Below are 19,401 nucleotides of genomic sequence, written 5' to 3' on the forward strand. Positions count from 1 at the left end.
TCATTTTTTCAAAAAGGATCATATGAAATACTTTATGAAATGCTTTGCTGAAGTCGAGATATACTATATCTACTGCATTTCCCTGATCCACCCTGTCAGTCATTCCATCATAGAAGGAAATTAGTCTGGCATGACTTGTTTGCTACAAACCCATTCTTGCTGTGGTTACCTACTGTATTTTTATCCAAGTGCTTACATTCATGCTGTTTAATGATTTGTTCAAATACCTTTCATGGTATAGAAGTAAGGCTCACTGGCCTGCAATTTCCTGGCTCTACCATCTTTCCTTTTTTGAAGATAGGGACAATATGTGCTCTTCTTCAATCTACTGGGACTTCTCCTTGTCATGGTTGTGGACAGGGTTCCTTCCCTGTCCTATCAGGGTTAATTTTGTATGGCCTTCTTTTAGTTTGGGGAGGGCTATATTTACCCACCTTTGTCTGGGGATCCTTGTCAGTGATACATCTGTTCTGGCTGTGTGTCTGACCCCCTGGTGTGCTTGCATACTGTGTAGTCCGTTTACCTTCTCATGTATGATCCGGTCTATGTTCTCGTTCTGTGCATTGCTTTGTGATTCCATGCTTACTGTCTGTTTCTGACTCTGACCTTCAGCTTGGTACTCTAACTAATCTCCTGTCTGCCCGGTTTGTACTGCACCGCTATCTCCGGCTACCTGATCTTTTGCTACTGACCACACTCAGCGTCTCACTCTTTGGTACTTCATTTACCTCCTGGCTTGACTTCGGCACATTCAGACTACTCTCCGTTTTCGCCGGTCACTGCCGCAACTCAGCATCTGGCTCCGCCTCCGGCCCCTCCCCCCAGTGGACACGTGTTTCAGGTCCTGCGCTCTGGCAGGTAAGCTCATCGTAGCGCTCCCCTCTCACCCCCCTGTCCTGTATCTCATGCACAGACTCCTGCTGTAGGGTTCTTGATACTCCTGTTCTCCAGTAATTTTCAAAGATTCTGGCTAGTGGTTCTGCAATTTCCTTTGCTATGTCTTTCAGTAGCCTAGGATGTAATTAATCTGGACTAAGAAATTTACATTAATTTAAATTAGCTAAGTGTTCTCTCACTATATCTCATTTGCTTTCTCAGAGAACACAGATGCAAAATAGGAATGTAAAAGTTCCGCCTTCTAAACATCATTTTTGAACACGTCATCCATTTCATTTGAATGAGCCCTAACTGTTATAAACCTTAACATAAATTTAAAGGGGTTGTCTCGACTTGGTATAAAAGTCTGCAGCCACTCAATGTGACTGTAAACTGCTGAATCATGACATCAAATAGGTGCGCATGCTGTCACGATTCCCCTGTATTTCCAGTGCAGGCAGCAATTTTCATACATACAGTTAGGTGCTGACTAGTTTCCTCCAGCTTCTTGAAATTAACGTCTATTTATTCACTTCTATCCAATGACTTCTAGTCAGCATTTGACTGTGTTTAAATCGACGCTCGCATCTGAAATATCGGGAATCCTGACAGTGTGCTCAACCAAATGCTGTCACATTTCAGCAGTCTCCAGTCACATTGAGCGATTGCAGAGTTTTGTCCCTTTAACCACTTAATGACATAGGACAAAATAGCATGTTCTATGTCAAGTCCTCATGTATGGTATGAGCTCAGGAGCTGAGCCTGCATCACACCCAGCAGACGCAGTTAACATTATACAGCCAGCATCTTCCAGTAATAGCGGTAAAAAGCTAACTCTGATCACTGATTAACCTTTTAAGTGCCACAGTCACTGACAGTAATATTTGTATGATTTGATACCAAGTGCACTTATGCAGCTGCTCCTATGAATCACCTGGACTGACATCGCTAGGTGCCAAATGTCTGACAAGGCAGCTGGGGGTGTCATGATCCAGACAGGGTTTTGAGTCCTGTTTTCCCTTTTTCCCGGTCTGGTCATGTCAAGAGTTAACCTTTACCAGCCTCAGTCTGTGTTCAGATTGGCTATTTATCGCTGCTGCTTCCTGCAGTCAAGATCAGTTATAGTTTTTGCCTAGGGCTGCTGTAGCTGACTCCTATTGGTCTGATTTGTCCTGCTGCCTTTGCTGTCTGAACCATGTCTCTGTTTTCCCCTATTCCCGTCTTGACTCAGTGTTTCCCTTTAGTGTGCTGACTCCCTGATTTTGACTTGGCTTGTAACCTGACCTGCTTCTGTCTTTTGTCTTCTGGCTTATCCACTCCTGACTGTTACTGATCCCCTGGCTTGTAACTGACCGTGAGTTTGCTTATTCCTTTGGTACTGCGCTACAGTCTAGGATCTGACTCGTCTTGTTTGACTTTTCTGCTGCCTTTCGTGGTAGCCTCACTGCTGCACTGCAGGCCAGATCTGTTTAGGTGCAGTCCTGCTTCCACTCTACTAACATCTAGTGGAGCCCTAGGCAAAAACTATAACTGATCTCACCTGCAGGAAGCAGCAGCGATAAATAGCCAACCTGATCCCAGACTGAGGCTGGTAAAGGTTAACTCTTGACATGGCCAGACCAGACCGGGAGAAATGGAAAACAGGACTCAAATCCCGGTCTGGATCATGACAGGTAGGACTGTGACTGGGCTTCATAGCATGTGTCATTTTTGTCTAGATATTATAATACAGTTTTATTACAGTGTATGGAATAAGATAATAGCAGGTTCAAATCCTCCAAGGGACCACAAAATAAAGTAAAAAATGAAAAAATACATTTTAAAAATATAAAAATTAAAAAAAAAAATATTTTCTCCCATTAAAAATAAAAAATAAGCATATTTGGTATCACCTCATCTATAAAAATGTAATCTGTTGAAATAAAAAAATTACCTGAATAGATAACATCACGCAGAGAAAAAAAATTGAAACTCTTATTTTGCCGCTAGTAGTACACTTTCATTATATATTTTTTAAAAAAATCCAATCAAATCATCATATCCAGTACAGAATGGCATCAATAAAAACTCCAGCTCACCACACAAAAAAAACAACCATCAAACATCTACATCGACAGAGAAACAAATGTTAAGGGTCTCAGAAAATGGTGACACAAACCCGTGATTTTTTGTTTTACATATTTCTCATTTTTTACCACTTATAGTGTAGCTGTCATTTGTATCAGTATTATTATTTTTTTAATATATGATAGGCACTGCATATGACTTGTGGTCGCCGGGGTTAAAGGTATGATAGCTGTGTTCTAAACTAGAAAAAAAAAAGTACATAGTATTTTTAGATAACTGTGTTGCAGTATGGAGTGCTGGGGGAGGGCAGGCAGAATTTTTGCACATGGTCCCCCTGAAGTCTGTATCTGCCTCTGGGTCCTTACAAATTGATGTGTACTTCACTTGTTTCAAATGCAAAGTGGGATACTTCACGATATAATGCTGTGAAGAATATTTGAGATCTAATTTAATGTCAATCATTTGTATGCTATTTGGCAGGGGATTATAAAACCCCCTTCCCATGTGCAGCTGTAACAGGACACCTAACTCAGCAGGGGGGTCAAGCCTCCAAAGGCTGTGAGTGACAGATCTCAAACCTTGAGCCAGCTCAGAACAAAATGCTTGCTTGCAAAATAGATACAATGTGGTCTAACTGCTTTATTGAGTCAGCTATGATCTCATAAGGGGAATATGAACTTATTGTAAGTCCTGGTCAAACACCGGTTACATTTTCAAAATCTCTGGATCAAATCGATTTGCCTTCTAGGGTTTCGATCCATTCCAGCATTACAGGGTGGGGAGATATGTAGAATGGCTAGTAGTTGCCAGGTAGCAAAGCTTTGTTTGGTCTCAATGTGTAGCAGGGCCCCGGCCGGATCTGGTGGCACTAAAACCACCTCACTAGGTTTGTCCATTAAGGAGTTATTAGTCATAACTTATGACCCATCTTTGGTTTTGCAGAGTTTAGCTGCTTGAAGCAAGGGGAGCAGATTTAGGTTCAGTCCAGAGGGCATGAGAAGAGTTACCGTGAGGGGATAAAGGCTAGTGTAAGGCCATGTGGCTTCTCTCTCTGTTATGCTTCAGTTAAGTGGGGACTACGTCGATTAACATGCTGTGAAGGAACTTGGAACCAGCCAGTAGCCTGTGTCCCCTGCGGCCCAGTACACACATGGCCTAACATCAAATCGATAATTGACATGATCAGTCTGCCTATATCTTTTGTACTACCACTTTTTGTGTTTGCATATCTGACCATTGTATATGTATGACCAACGTGTATATAATGTATTGTCTAGTGTGCCCTTAAGGCGATTAAATATATAATTTAACCATGGCTGCTCTTTTTTCTCGATCCAAGAATCCACATGTCTGTTTCTTGGTTTCACTTTCCCTGCTTCCGTTGCTGGATTGTTGCCCATTAAAACTTTGTTAATAGATCGGGCTTATATCTAACGAGGAACTGGTGGACTTCCTACCAGGCTGGCAGTGTTCTGTTTTGTTGCTAGTGAAAGGGGCCTCTCAGCCTGTCAGCGTTGTGAGCTAATGTGGTTCCATGTCACTGGCTGTGTGTGCCACATCCTCTCACTCCCCACGTCTCTCTGGGATAGTGTGGATAGCGGGTGTGTTTAAAACTGTATCGAACTGACCATACGTGTCCCCAAGGGGTGCGGTACATCATGTTGGTGCAAGTAGAGCGACCACACTACTAAAAATAAGAATACCTGCTAGATATTTAATGTAATAATCTTTTCTGTATTTTTTGTCCTTTTGTAGAAATCGAAAACTATGTATTCAGGGGTCCTGACTCCTCAACGCAAGTTATCTCTGGATGAAAGTAAAATAAACAGGGAGATATACAAAGTACAAAAAAACATGTACAGTATATCACCAAAAAGAAACACTGCTTCTTGTGAAGGTCAGTTAATATCATGTAACAATGTATGTTTTTGTTTAACATAAAATAGAAAAATACCTATGACTTTCAGAGCCAACAGGACATGCTACCACAATAAGCAAAGACCGCCATTTCACGCACTTTTAAAACTTGGCCAGCAAAAATTAGAACAGTAAAATAAAGCAGTGAAATAATACATCTTTTTATTCTCAAATATAAAAAAGTGTGTTCAAGGAGACCTATACACTATCAGCAATATCTAAAATTGTAACACATAGCAACTAGTGATGAGCGAGTGTATTCGTTGCTCGGATATTCCCAAGCACGCTCGGGTGGTCTCCAAGTAATTATAACTGCTCGGAGATTAAGTTTTCATTGCGTCAGAAGCATGATTTACAGCTATTAGCCAGCTTGATTACATGTGGGGATTACCTAGCAACCAGGCAACCCCCACATGTACTCAGCCTGGCTAATAGCTGTAAATCATTCAGCTGTCGTGATGAAAACTAAATCTCCGAACTCTAACAAATACTCGGAGGTCACCTGAGCGTGCTCGGGAAAACCTGAGCAACAAGTACACTTGTTCATCACTAATAGCAACTAGTGATGAGCGAGCAAGCAAACCTAACAAGCAGGCAATCCCTGCATGTGTTTCGGCTGTTGAACAGCTGAAAGACATGCAGCTACTGTATGGTGACTCGAACATAGTATTTGATTACGCCGAAGATACTCTATTATCACACGAACATGCTTGGTAAGCATCTTATCTGACAACGCTCACGCATCACTAATAGCAACATCAATGTAGACAGCCCGCTATGCTACAGTATTCATTGTTCTGTAGCAACTTGTGATGCCTGCTAAGATATAGATGCAGTCATAAATAGTTTGCATAATTTCTCTTAAAAGACGGCCATTTCTATTATGATGGCTGATTTATCTGGCTGCCTAATCCAATTAGAAGACACCAGGGTCTGGCTGAAACAGCCTTCAGTTTCCTGTCAAAGATAGTTCTCCATAGTGTTTACTAGCATCATTATAAGGCCAGGGTCATACTAGCGTATAACACGGCCCAGTGTTATTCTGTGGGGATTCTCACATTTGCAATTATTTTTTCATGCTGATTTAGCATGAGTCAACAATCGCAGCATGTTGAGATTGGCAGTGAGACTCGGCTCACTTGCACCCATACAAGTATATGGGTACGTGTTAAAAATCGGTCTGCACTTGGATGTCATCACAGCGCAGACCGATATACGCCGAGACAGGCAATGGAGGAGATGGAGAAATTACTTTATTAGTCTCCTCCGCACCTGTGCTGCGATTCTCTCCTGTGAGAGGATCAGACACAGTAGCATTACACTTGGCTTTCCCTCGCAGCAGAGCTGGAGCAGAGGGTAATTAGCATATCGTATCCGATGCCATGTGCTGGAGTGATTACAGCCAAACAATGTAACTTACCTATCTGCTTCCAGCCAACAGCGCTAAAACAATTGTTAGGCAGCTGTTAGTTACCCCAAATACTGGTGCATTTGTAACGGAGGCCAGGGTAGTTGTGGCTGAGAGCGGCAGTAATGTCACACCCTGGCCCTCCATCACATAAACACATTGTCCCTTCTGTTGTGCCCTTGGTGATTCACTTACTTGCACATCAGAGTCCATTCCGGTCTGCTGGGGCCTTCTTCCTTTAAATATCTTGCAGTGACAGTCAGAGCCCATATCCATTTTGGAAACTAAACCCATTAAGGAACTTATCTAGATGTGTGTCGGGAACTTTAAACCCCCATGTGCTTCACAGAAATTTATAACGTAGAGCCGTGAAAATAAAAAAATCCTTTTTTTTCCTCAAAAATGATTTTTCTTAGCTTGCAATTTTTTATTTTCTCAGGGGTAACAGAAGAAATTGGACCCCAAAATGTATTGTGCAATTTATGCTGAGTACGCTGATACCCCATATGTGGGGGGTGAACACTATTTGGGTGCACAGCAGAGCTCGGAAGGGAAGGCATGTAGTTTTGGAATGCAGACTTTGATAGAATGGTCTGCGGGCGTTATGTTGCATTTGCAGAGCCCCTGATGTACCTAAACAGTAGAAAACCCCCACAAGTGACCCAATTTTAGAAACGAAACCCCCCAAGGAACTTATCTAGATGTATGGTGAGCACTTTAAACGCGCAAGTGCTTCGCAGAAGTTTATAATGCAGAGTCGTGAAAATAAAAATTTTTTTCCACAAAAATGATTTTTTTAGCCCCCAATTTTTTATTTTCCCAAGGGTAACAGGAGAAATTGGACCCTAAAATTTGTTGTCCAATTTGTTCTGAGTACGCTGATACCCGATATGTGGGTGGGACCACTGTTTGGGCACACATCAAGGCTCGGAAGGGAGGTAGTGACGTGTCATGTTGCATTTTCAGAGCCACTGATGTACCTAAACAGTAGAAACCCCCAAGGAACTTGTCTAGATATGTGGTGAGTATTTTGAATGCCCAAGTGCTTCACAGAAGTTTGACGCTGAGCCATGAAAATAAAAAATCATTTTTTTCTCACAAAAATCATTTTTTAGCCCCCAATTTTTTTTTATTTTCGCAAGGGTAACAGAAGAAACTGGACCCCAAAAGTTGTTGCCAATTAGTCCTGAGTACGTTGATACCCCCATATGTGGGGGTAAACCACTGTTTGGGCACACGTCAGAGCTCAGAAGGAAGGCAGCACCATTTGACTTTTTGTGCGCCAAATTGGCTGCCGCGTTTGGAGACCCCCTGATGTACCTAAACAGTGGAAACCCCGAAATTCTAACTCCAACCGTAACCCCAACACACCCCTAATGCTAATCCCAATCCATAACCCTAATCAAAACCCTAACTCCAAAACACCCCTAACCCTAATCCCAACCCTAACCCTAATCAAATCCTTTAGCCCAACACACCCCTAATCATAATCTCAACCCTAACCTCAAACCTAACCCTAACCCTAATCCCAACCCTAACCTTAACTCTAATCCCAAACCTAACCCTAATCCCAAACGTAACCCTAATGCCAACCCTAACCCTAATACCAACCCTTACCCTAATCCAAACCCTAATCCCAACCCTAACCCTAATCCCAACTCTAACCTTAACTTTAGCCCCAACCCTTATCCTAACTTTAGCCCCAAAACTAACCCTAACTTTATCCCCAACCCTAGCCCTAACCCTAACTTTAGCCCCAACCCTAACCATAACTTTAGCCCTAACCCTAACTTTAGCACCAACCCTAACCCTAGCCCTAACCCTAACTTTAACCCCAACCCTAACCCTAACTGTAGCACAACCCTAACCCTAGTCCTAACCCTAACTTTAGCCCCAAACCTAAACCTAACTTTAACCCCGACCCTAACCCTAGCCCTAACCCTAACTTTAGCCCCAACCCTAACTTTAGCTCCAACCCTAACTTTAGCCCTAACCCTAACTTTAGCCCCAACCCTAACCCTAACTTTAGCCTCAACCCTAACCCTAGCCCTAACCTTAACCCTAGCCCTAACCCTAACCCTAAATGGAAAATAGAAATACATACTTTTTTTTATTTTATTATTTTTTCCTAACTAGAGGGGTGATCAATGAGGGAGTTATTTACTATATATTTTTTTATTTTGATCACTGTGATAGGATCTCACAGTGACTAAAATAAAACAAGAGGAAGAATCTTCCTCTGCTGGCCAGCACATCACAGCGGGCGCACTGCGCATGCGCCCGCCATTTTCTTCCCGGAGGAAGAAGTCGGCAGCCAGGAGGGGACGCAGGAGGACCCAGGGACAATGGTAAGTATAACAGGGTCCCCGATCCCCCTATTTCTCCATCCTCTGATGTGCGTTCTCATCAGAGGACAGAGAATGACACGCCGCTATTTTTTTTTCTTTTTGCGGTCACCAGTAAACGGTTAATTACCGGCGGCGATCGCAAAACAAGGGTAGGTAAAAACCGACCCCGATCATGTTCTTTGGGGTCTCGGCTACCCCCTGCAGCCGAGACCCCAAAGATTTGCCAGGTGCCAGCCGACGGGCACACTGCACATGCGCCCGCCAATTTTTGCCGGAAAAAGATGGCGGTGCCCATGGGGAGCCACGAGGAGCATCGGGGGAGACGGGTGAGTATTGGGGGGCTATCAGGGACCCCATTTCTCTGTCCTCTGATGTGCGATCACATTGGAGGACAGAGAAATTAAATGGGAAATCCCTTTTTTTTGCGGTTGCCGGTAAACGGTTATTTACCAGCGATTGCAACACGAGGGTCGGTAAAAACCGACCCCAATCATGTTCTCTGGGGTCTCGGCTACCCCCGGCAACCGAGACCCCAGAGAAAATCCAACTCCGGGGGGCGCTATACACTTTTTCCACAGCGCTGTTAATTAACGGTGCTGTGGTTTAAGTACCTTTAACTGCCGCCGTTAAAAGGTGTATCGGCAGTCGTTAAGGGGTTAAACTATATAAATGTGGTACCACTGTAATCTTACTGACATGAAGATGCCAGATTACTTTCACCACACAGTGAACGGCATAGAAAAAAGCAATATCTAGGTTGCTGGTTTTGTTAATTTTGCTTCCCAAAAATCAGAATAGAAGCAATCAAAAAATGTTATATTCCTGAAAATAGTACCATTAACATCAACTTGTCCTGCAAATAACAAGCAGTCACATGAGTCTGTCGGCAGAAATATAGAAAAATCATAGCTCTCAAAATATGGCAATGCAAAAACTTGTTTTTTTTTGTTTGTTTTTTTTTAAAAAGGGGATTTTTTTAATGTGTGATAGTTGCCAAACAAAAAGACTGATATAAATCTTGAATTGCTGCAATTACATTCATCTGATCACTTATATCGCACAAAGAACGGCAAAAAAAATAAATAAAACTCATTCTTGACCTGCTGTTGATTTGATCATTCTGCCTTCCCAACATCGCAGTAAGGCTCAACTCACATTTATACAGCGCTCAACACTTAGAGCTTACATCGAGGTTTCCATGTACTGTATGTACATTTCTGAAATATGTGATTCAGAAGGGACCTCCAGCAGAAGATTCCCTACAATGAGGTAGATGGAGACACTGGATTCTGCCTGTGCTATGATCTGGCAGTGCCTGTCTTTTTAGGTGTACCTTATTTTTTCTGACCATAAGACGCACTTTTTTCCCTCCAAATTTGGGAGGAAAGTGTGGGTGCGTCTTATGGTAGGGATGTAATGTGGGGAGGGGGCAGCAGCGAGTGGGATTGCACTGGGAGGCATGAGGCAGAAAAATGTCCCTGCCGGGTTTCAGGAATCAGCACTGGGCAAACCACATGGTCCCCATCATTAAAGTGCAGTGAATATTCATTAGCTGATTCCCCGCCCACCTGTCAGCTGAGCTGTGAGCAGGGAGCAGCAAATGAATACTCCTTCACAGGGACACACATGGTTTCCCCAGTGCTAGATTCCTGCAGCTGCTGGGGAGATCTGTGTGTCTGGTGGAGGAGAGGGCAGCAGCAGGGGCCAGAGGGGACAAGATCGCTGAATACCTGCCTGCCGGGGCTGTGCTGGATGCTGAGTGCTCCAGCACAAGGACCTGTGTGATGTCAGGAGTGGGCAGGCTGGAGCATCACATGGCAGCACAGAGCCCTCCCTCTTCTGATGTCATCACAGGTCCTGCAGACATCACACTACAATCTGCAAGCTTTCTCCTGTGCTGTGGAGAGGCAACAAGAGGAAGGGCTTTGTGGTGTCATGGGATGGGATGCTCCAGCATTTTACCTCACCACAGGTGGCTGGCTGCCACAATTAAAAGGTTAGTCTTTACAACACACAATAAAGCACTCTGCTACTCCTGTGGTGAATTATAACTCCCAGCATGCCATAGGATCTGCAGGACATGCTGGGAGTTATAGTTCTCCCATGGGTTCTTAAAGCAGCACTCCAGTGTTATTTTTCAGTGCTGAGTGGTGCTTTAAATATAAGCTCTGTGCCTCCATTCTTATACTCACCCTCCAGCGTCTTCATATAGTACTTTACAACCACCACACTGGTCCCATAGCTTCCAACATAATAACATATTATTATATATAATAACAACACATATAATAGTATGTTTATGTTATTAAATATTTTACCACCTTTTTTGCTTCAAATATTTTTTTCCCTATTTTTCACCTCTAAAACCTGGGTGCGTCTTATAGTCCGGTGTGTCTTATAGTTCCAAAAAATACGGTACATAAAAGCGTGGTCAACCACAGGCACCTCTTTAAAGCTGGACACCGCCGAATGGAAGCCACACAGTCAACGGATCCCTCTCGGTTTCATCCTAATCACGTATTTTGTAGATTTAGATCGAAGCCTCCATGTAAGTGCTCAGTGTAGAGTACAGGATAAATGTGATCCAAAATGTTCTGTACCCAAAATAGCAATAAAAGATTCTACCCAACCCTTAACAGAAACATGGGTGGTATCCATATTAATGGTAGCACAAACGCTCTGGAAAAGTGACATGGTTCCCAAAAGAAAGCCAGTGAAATCTGTGCTCCCAAATCCAAATATTCCCTCCTCGAGCCCCACAGGGTGCCTAAACTGCAGTTAGCACCCACATGTCTGACATAGATAGTATTTTGTCTAGTGTGCCCTTAAGCCAATTGAGTATATAATTTAACCTTGCTTTGCTCTTTTAACCCGATCCACAAATCCATACATCTATGATCTTGAATTAACTTTCCATGCTACTGGGGTTATTTTCTGGCCTGATATAATCCTGGTAATGGATAAATCTAAAGAGGAACTGGTAGCAGTCCTACTGGGCTGACCAGGCACTGTTTCACAGTGCTAGTGAAAGGGGCTCCTCCCTCTCATAGCCTTCTAAATCCTGAGATCGCTATTGATATCGGCATTTATGTGGGTGAACAGCTGGGGGTGGTGTGGGAACTGCCACTGGCTGTGAGCTTAGCTATCACTTAATCCGAGGTCCCAGTGGCATTTGCGCGACCACAGCTTACAGTTGTGCTCAAACATTTACATACCCCGGCAGAATTTTTGCTTTCTTGGCCTTTTTTCAGAGAATATGAAAGAAAGCACCAAAAGTTTTTCTGCACTCATAGTTAGTTGTTGGGTGAAGCCATTTATTGTCAAACTACTGTTTTCTCTTTTTAATCCCTTTCTGGCAATGGACATACTATTCTGTCCATGTGACCTGGGACTTAAATCCCATGGACTGAATAGTACGTCCAAGGCGATCCGCCGCACTCACGGTGGGGGCGTGGCTGATCGCGGCCAGGTGTCACCTGATTCTCACAGCTGACACCCGACACTAAGTGCCAAGAGCGGTCACGGACTGCTCCCGGCACTTCAACCCCGCAATACTGCGATCAAACAAAATTGCAGCATTCCGGTGCCAGCAGAGGCATAGAGAATAGTGATGACCAATAGCATTGTTGCTTGGGTCTCCCCAAGCATGCTCGGGTGATCTCCAAGTATTTTGCAGTGCTCGGACATTTAGTTTTCATCGCCTTAGCTGCATGATTTATGGCTGCTAGCAAAGTTGAATACATGTGAGGAATGCCTGTTTGTTAGGGAATTCCTACATGTATTCAGGCTGTCCAGCAGCCGTAAATCATGCAGCTGAGGCGACGAAAACTAAATGTCCGAGCACTGCAAAATACTCGCAGATCACTTCAAATTCCAAATTTCCAAATTCAAATTTGGAAAATTGTGAAATTTTCAAAATTTTCTCCAAATTTCAGTTTTTTCACAAATAACAGCAAGTCATATCAAAGAAATTTTAACATTATCATGAAGTACAATATGTCACGAGAAAACATTGTCAGAATCGATGGGATCCATTAAAGCGTTCCAGAGTTATTACCTCATAAAGTGACAGTGGTCAGAATTGTAAAAATTGGCCTGGTCATTAACATGCAAACCACCCTTGGGGGTAACGGGGTTAAATTATAATGACAACCCAAAACATCCAAATGACCTGATGAAAAGTTCACATACCCTCCTGAATTTGGCCTGATAACATGCACAGAAGTTGCCACAAGTGAGTTTGAATGGCTATTAAAGGTAACATCCTCACCTGTGACCTGTTTGCTTATAATCAGTGTGTGTGCATAAAAGCTGAGTGAGTTTCTGGGATCCATACAAACTCTTGCATCGTTCATCCAGCCACTGACATTTCTGGATTGTGAGTCATGGGGAAAGCAAAAGAATTGTCAACGGATCTATGGGAAAAGTTATTTGAACTGTATAAAACCGGAAAGGGATGCAAAAAGATATCCAAGGAATTGACAATGCCAGTCAGCAGAGTTCAAACTGTGATTAACAAATGGAAAATTAGGGGCTCTGTAAAAACAAAACCATGGTCTGGTAGACCAACAAAAACGCCATCCACAACTGCCAGGAAAATTGTTCGGGATGCAAAGAAAAACCCACAAGTAACATCAGTTATAATACAGGACTCTGAAAATTAGTGGTGTGGCTGTTTCAAGATGCACAATAAGGAGGCACTTGAAGAAAAATGGGCTGCATGGTTGAGTCTCCAGAAGAAAGTCATTACTGCAAAATGCCACAAAGTATCTCGCCTAAAATACGCAAAACAACACAAAACTGAACTTTTTGGTCACAACCAAAAACGTTACATTTGGAGAGAAGTCAACAAGGCCTATGATGAAAGTAACACCATTCCTACTGTAAAGCACGGAAGTGGATCGCTGATGTTTTGGGGATATGTGAGCTACAAAGGCAAGGAAACTTGGTCAAAGTTGAAGGAAAGATGTACTTGGACATTCCAACATGACAACGATCTAAAACACAAGGCCAAGTTGACCTGTCATTGGCTACAGCAGAACAAAGTGAAGGTTCTGGAGTGGTCATCTCAGCCTCCGGACCTCAATATCATTGAGCAACTCTGGGGAGATCTCAAGCGAAAGGTTCATGCTAGACAGCCCAGGAATTTACAGGAACTGGAGGCTTTTGGCCAAGAAGAATGGGCAGCTTTTCCATCTGAGAAAATAAAGAACCTCATCCACAACTTCCACAAATAACTTCAAGCTGTAATTGATGTTAGAGGGGGCAATGCACGGTATTAATAAATGGGGTATGTGAACTTTTGATCAGGGTCATTTGGATGTTTTGGGTTGTCATTATGATATAAAAAGAGAAAACACAGTAGTCTGACAATAAATGGCTTCACCCAACCACTAACCATAAGCGGAGAAAAAGTTTTGATGTTATCATTCATATTCTCTGAAAAAAGGACAAGAAAGCAAAAATTCTGCTGATTTTGAGCACAACTGTATGTGCACACATGATCACCAGGATATATCAGTACATCAATTTGCAGGAACACACTTCAAAACAGGACGTACCGGTGCGGTATGTCCAATGTAGGGAAAGGGTTGTTATATTCTTATGGGGTGTCGCTCTTGGTGTTACTTTGTCATAGATAATAGACAATGCTGTTAATTTATAGATCTCTTTGGACGTACTTGTTAACATTTGATAATAAAGGTTTAAAAAAATGTGTAAATTGAATAAGCTGCCTGACTCATGGGTAACATGAATCAGAGTCGTGCTGCATTATTTCAGCCGTATATGACAAAATTACCCATATAAAAGGAAACAGATTTTTAGGAAAAGAACTGATATGATATACTGTATGTTGCACAAAAGTGAGGATCATAAGAAACCCAAAGATTGTATGCCCTTTAAAATATTTTTTTATTTAAATAATTAATTAAAATAGGTTTAATAGACAATAGTATCTCAAAGGCTGATGAATATTGATGCAGGGGAAAACACTCATAAGTACAGATTGCAAAGGTCCACAGCAGCGCAGTGATACACTGCGGGAGCGATTACTTCCTGTCAGTGTATCGCCGGCGGCCAGGTGAGATCGACGTCGGACACTCTGTATTAAATGGACTACGGCAGAAAGGGGAGATGTTGGTTTATTATTTTTGATTGTTTGCAGAAGACACGGACGTCAGGGATTAGGTGTTCGGTGAGTATGTATTTTGTATGAGAATATGTATGTAATTATGTAAATGTTTTTATTTTTTTTTACAATTGAACACAGGTCTGTTTTTTGTGACAAAAAACATAGCTGGATGGGAGTAGTAGTCCTATCAGACGACGCCTGGGTACATACCTCGCATGGGTACACACAAACAGACAGACACACACAGACAGACACACACACATATTCTCCGCCCACACACAGAGACACACACACGTATTCTCTGACCATACACAGAGACACACACACATATTCTCCGCACACATACATATTCTCCGACCATACACAGAGACACACACATATTCTCTGCCCACACACAGAGACACACACACATATTCTCTGACCATACACAGAGACACACACACATATTCTCCGCACACATACATATTCTCCGACCATACACAGAGACACACACACATATTCTCTGCACACATACATATTCTCCGACCATACACAGAGACACACACATATTCTCCGCCCACACACAGAGACACACACACATATTCTCTGACCATACACAGAGACACACACACATATTCTCCGCACACATACATATTCTCCGACCATACACAGAGACACACACACATATTCTCCGCACACATACATATTCTCCGACCATACACAGAGACACACACATATACACACTCTTCCTCCTTCTGACATAATTTCCTTTGACAAATCACAGCGTTTTTAGCAGCAAATATGCAAGCCTTTTTACACCTGCGTTTTTGCTGCAGATATGATTGACTCAATTGAAATCAATGAGTCAAAAACGCTAAAAAAAATTGACATGCTGCAGAAAATAAAACACTGCAAATACAGACGGAAATTTACTGATCATGTCCACAACACTTCTGGATTATCATTGCATTACCTTGCCTACGTATTCCATTCAGTTTTTGGACCATTTACACGTGTAAAAAAAGCATCAAAAACGCATCGTGTGCACATAGCCTTAGGCTCATAATATAGCCAAATACACTGCTTTTCTGGTCTGAGTGGAAGCCCTCCCCTCTCTTCCCTAACTACAACCATCATGTCCTATTTGCGGGACCTGAATCCAACCAAATACACATACAGTATTCCCTGATTGCTTGCAGTAAATAGCACTCATTAACTTGTCACAATGGTGCCTGTGAAAGGTTTGGGATACAGTCTATTAGCAATTAGTTCTTAGGCTATGTGCCTGCGTTGCAGAAATGCTGCGGACATTTCTGCAGCATTTCCACAACTCCCTGCCGTGGGTAAAATGCATGTGGAATTCGCATGTGTTTTCCTGCAAAACATAAGCGTTTTGCAAGCGTTTTTAGCTTGCAGAATGCTTGCGCATTTCCAAACGATGAAGCATTGCTTGGAAAAGTGATTGACAGGTTGGTCACACTTGTCAAGCATAGTGCTTGACAAGTGTGACCAACTTTTTACTATTGATGCTGCCTATGCAGCATCAATAGTAAAAGATAAAATGTTAAAAAAAAATAAAAAAAATAAAAAATATGGTTATTCTCACCTTCCAACGGCCCCCGATCTCCTCAGCGGCGCTCCTGGTACATTCCTTCCCAGGAATTCTTTGCGAGAAGGAACTTTGTGACGTCACTGTAGCGTGACCGCGATGTCATCTCAGGTGATTCGCGCAATGCATCCCTGGGAACGGAAGCCGCCGCGTGCACCGCTGAGAAGCGGGAGGACTCGGGGGGGGGGGGGGGGGGGCATCAGAAGGTAAGTATATCCCTATTTTCTATTTCAATTTTTTCTTTTACAAGAATATTGTACCCAGGACCTGGAGGAGAGTCTCCTCTGCTGCAGACTGGGTACCATCCGCATATGGTGGGCATAGCCACATGCGTAAAGGGAGCGTTTCAATGCAATCTTATGGTGGCGGAATCGCCGCAATTCTGCAGAATTAATGAACATGCTGCGGATTTTACTGGTATGCGATTTCGCAGTGGGCAAATCCGCAGCATGGGCACAGCAACTGCGGAATCCCATAAAATTGCATGGGAATGTGTTTTTTAAGCATTTCCGCTGTGGCAAAAGTGCGTCAGAAACACATAAAAAATGCAACATGGTCACACAGCCTTAGGGCTCATGCTAACTTGCGCGAGACTCGGATGAGTCTCTGTTAAATATGCTTATTTCACACATTTATTTAATCAGGACTTTTTACCAGGTACATTACTCTTAAAGAAAAAATTTCATGATATTTTCATAAAAAATGTAGTGGTTTATTGGATTTTCCACAGAAAAACCACATTGCAGCAAAACATTAAAATAGGTGAAATAGTTCCGAACAGATTATCCATTTGTTCATATCAGCACTTGTTCCTCATCATTTCTGAGATGGAGTAGAAGTCATCTTTCTTTCATGGAGTAGAATCATGGCGACCAGCTGTTCATTCCTTGTGTGACTTGTCTGACGTCCATGGAGAATGATGGAGAAGGCAGGAGGTGACAGCCCCCACGTGACAGCCCTCCTCCTAAGAGCTGTGATTATAAATGTATCCCACAGACCACATGTCCTCTCTATATGGTGTTGACATAGGCTATGTGCACACGTTGCGGATTTCCTGTGGATCCACAGCGTTTTTTACTGTGCAGAAACGCTGCAGATCCACAAGTGATTTACAGTACAATGTAAATCAATGGGAAGAAAATGCTGTGCTAATGGTGCGGAAAACTCTACACTGAAAACGCTGCGGGTTTGAAGAAGTTGCATGTCATTTATTTGTGTGTATCTGCAGCGTTTCTGCACCTATTGATTTGCATTGAGGCGGGCACATCCGCAGCAAAACCGCAGATCTAAAAAAGATCTGCAGTTTTGCTGTGAGAAACGCTGCAGATCGGGAGGGGGGAAGAGTGTGGGCGGAGTGTGGGCAGAGACTGTGTGTGTGGGTGGAGACTGTGTATGCGGGGAAGATGTGCGTGTCTGTGTGCGGGTGTTTGTGGTAGTCTGCGGGGCGATTGCGGGGGTTTGCAGAGAGGGCTGTCAGGTGTCTGTACTGGGCTGCGGGGGGTCTGTGCCAGGCTGTGGGGGGGTCTGCGCCGGGCTGTGGGGGGGGCTGCACCGGGCTGCGTGGGGTCTGTGCCAGGCTGCGGGGGGTCTGAGCCAGGCTGCGTGGGGTCTGTGCTGGGCTGCAGGGGTCTCTGCCGGGCTGTGGGGGGTCTGTGCCAGGCTGCGGGGGGGTCTGTGCCGGGCTGTGGGGGGTCTGCGCTGGGCTGTGGGGGGTCTGTGCCGGGCTGTGGGGTGTCTGCGGCGGGCTGTCGGGGGTTTGTGACAGGCTGTGGAGGGTCTGTGCCGGGCTGTGGGGGGTCTGAGGCGGGCTGTCGGGGGTCCTTGGGGGTGTGTGCATGTGCAGGCATGCCTGCTACAGTGACAGTGATTGACACATTAGCCAATGATGGGACAGTAGTAGTCCCATCATCCGGCTAATGTGTTAAATGTAAATAAAACACATGAACATACAACATACTACATACATACAACATACTACATACATACAACATACATAGTACATACATACAACATACTACATACATACAACATACATACTACATACAACATACTACATACATACAACATACTACATACATACATACTACATACATACAACATACATACTGCATACTACATGCATACTACATACATACAACATACATACTACATACAACATACATACATACATACTACATACATACAACATACTACATACATACTACATACATACAACATACATACTACATACCACATACATACTACATACATGCAACATACATACTACATACATACTACATACAACATATATACATACTACATACATACTACATACAACATACATACTGCATACATACTACATACATACAACATACTACATACATACAACATACATACATACTACATACATACTACTTTCATACATGCACACAGGACATTCATACATTACATACAATACATACATATAACATACAGTACATATAACATAGATTACATACTCACCATCACTTGTCACTTTGTTCCCCGAAGTCAGTGTCACCTGTAAAAAATATTAAAATAACAAACAAACAATATACTCCCTGATCCGCAGAAATCCACGAGTGTCTCACAACGATCTCCCGTGGAGAACAGCAGCATCAGCTGATGCGACTGCTCTCTAAGGGCTCCAGGAATACAATGATGGGAGGAAGGTATCCTTCCGCACTGTATTCCTCCACCTCTGTAAAAAAATAGTCCCTAGTCTCACTTTTGGCATTGCTGTGTGAGAAAGTTCCCACGCAGCTTTTGCCATAAAGTGAGACCAGTGAACTAAGGTAACCTCTCAGTGTCTCAGTGATGCACTGCAGGAGCCATTGTCTCCTGTCAGTGTGTCACTGAGGGTCCTATAGAGCAGTGACATCACCCGATGTCACTTTTCTATAGGGGAGATCGTTGCGGGACACTCGTTATTAATTGGACTGCGTCGGACAGGGAGTATACAGGTTAATTATTTTACGTTTTTTGCAGGCGCTGAAGTATGGTAAGTATCGTGAAATTAAGAATAATAAAATAATTTTTTCTGGCTGTGTCTTTTTTTTAACTATTT

General features: G+C 43.1%; 1 protein-coding gene across 1 annotated transcript in view; it reads left to right on the forward strand.

The window, feature by feature from the left end:
• The window catches only part of THEMIS2 (thymocyte selection associated family member 2), a 280,303-nt gene that overhangs the window by 209,554 nt on the left and 51,348 nt on the right, over positions 1–19,401 (forward strand). Inside the window, exon 5 of the mRNA XM_077295769.1 lies at positions 4,699–4,840. Coding sequence (XP_077151884.1) covers positions 4,699–4,840 — 142 coding nt within the window. The remainder of the gene's footprint in view (positions 1–4,698; positions 4,841–19,401) is intronic.

The sequence above is a fragment of the Ranitomeya variabilis genome, chromosome 3 (assembly GCF_051348905.1).
Source record: "Ranitomeya variabilis isolate aRanVar5 chromosome 3, aRanVar5.hap1, whole genome shotgun sequence".
Classification (NCBI taxonomy): domain Eukaryota; kingdom Metazoa; phylum Chordata; class Amphibia; order Anura; family Dendrobatidae; genus Ranitomeya; species Ranitomeya variabilis.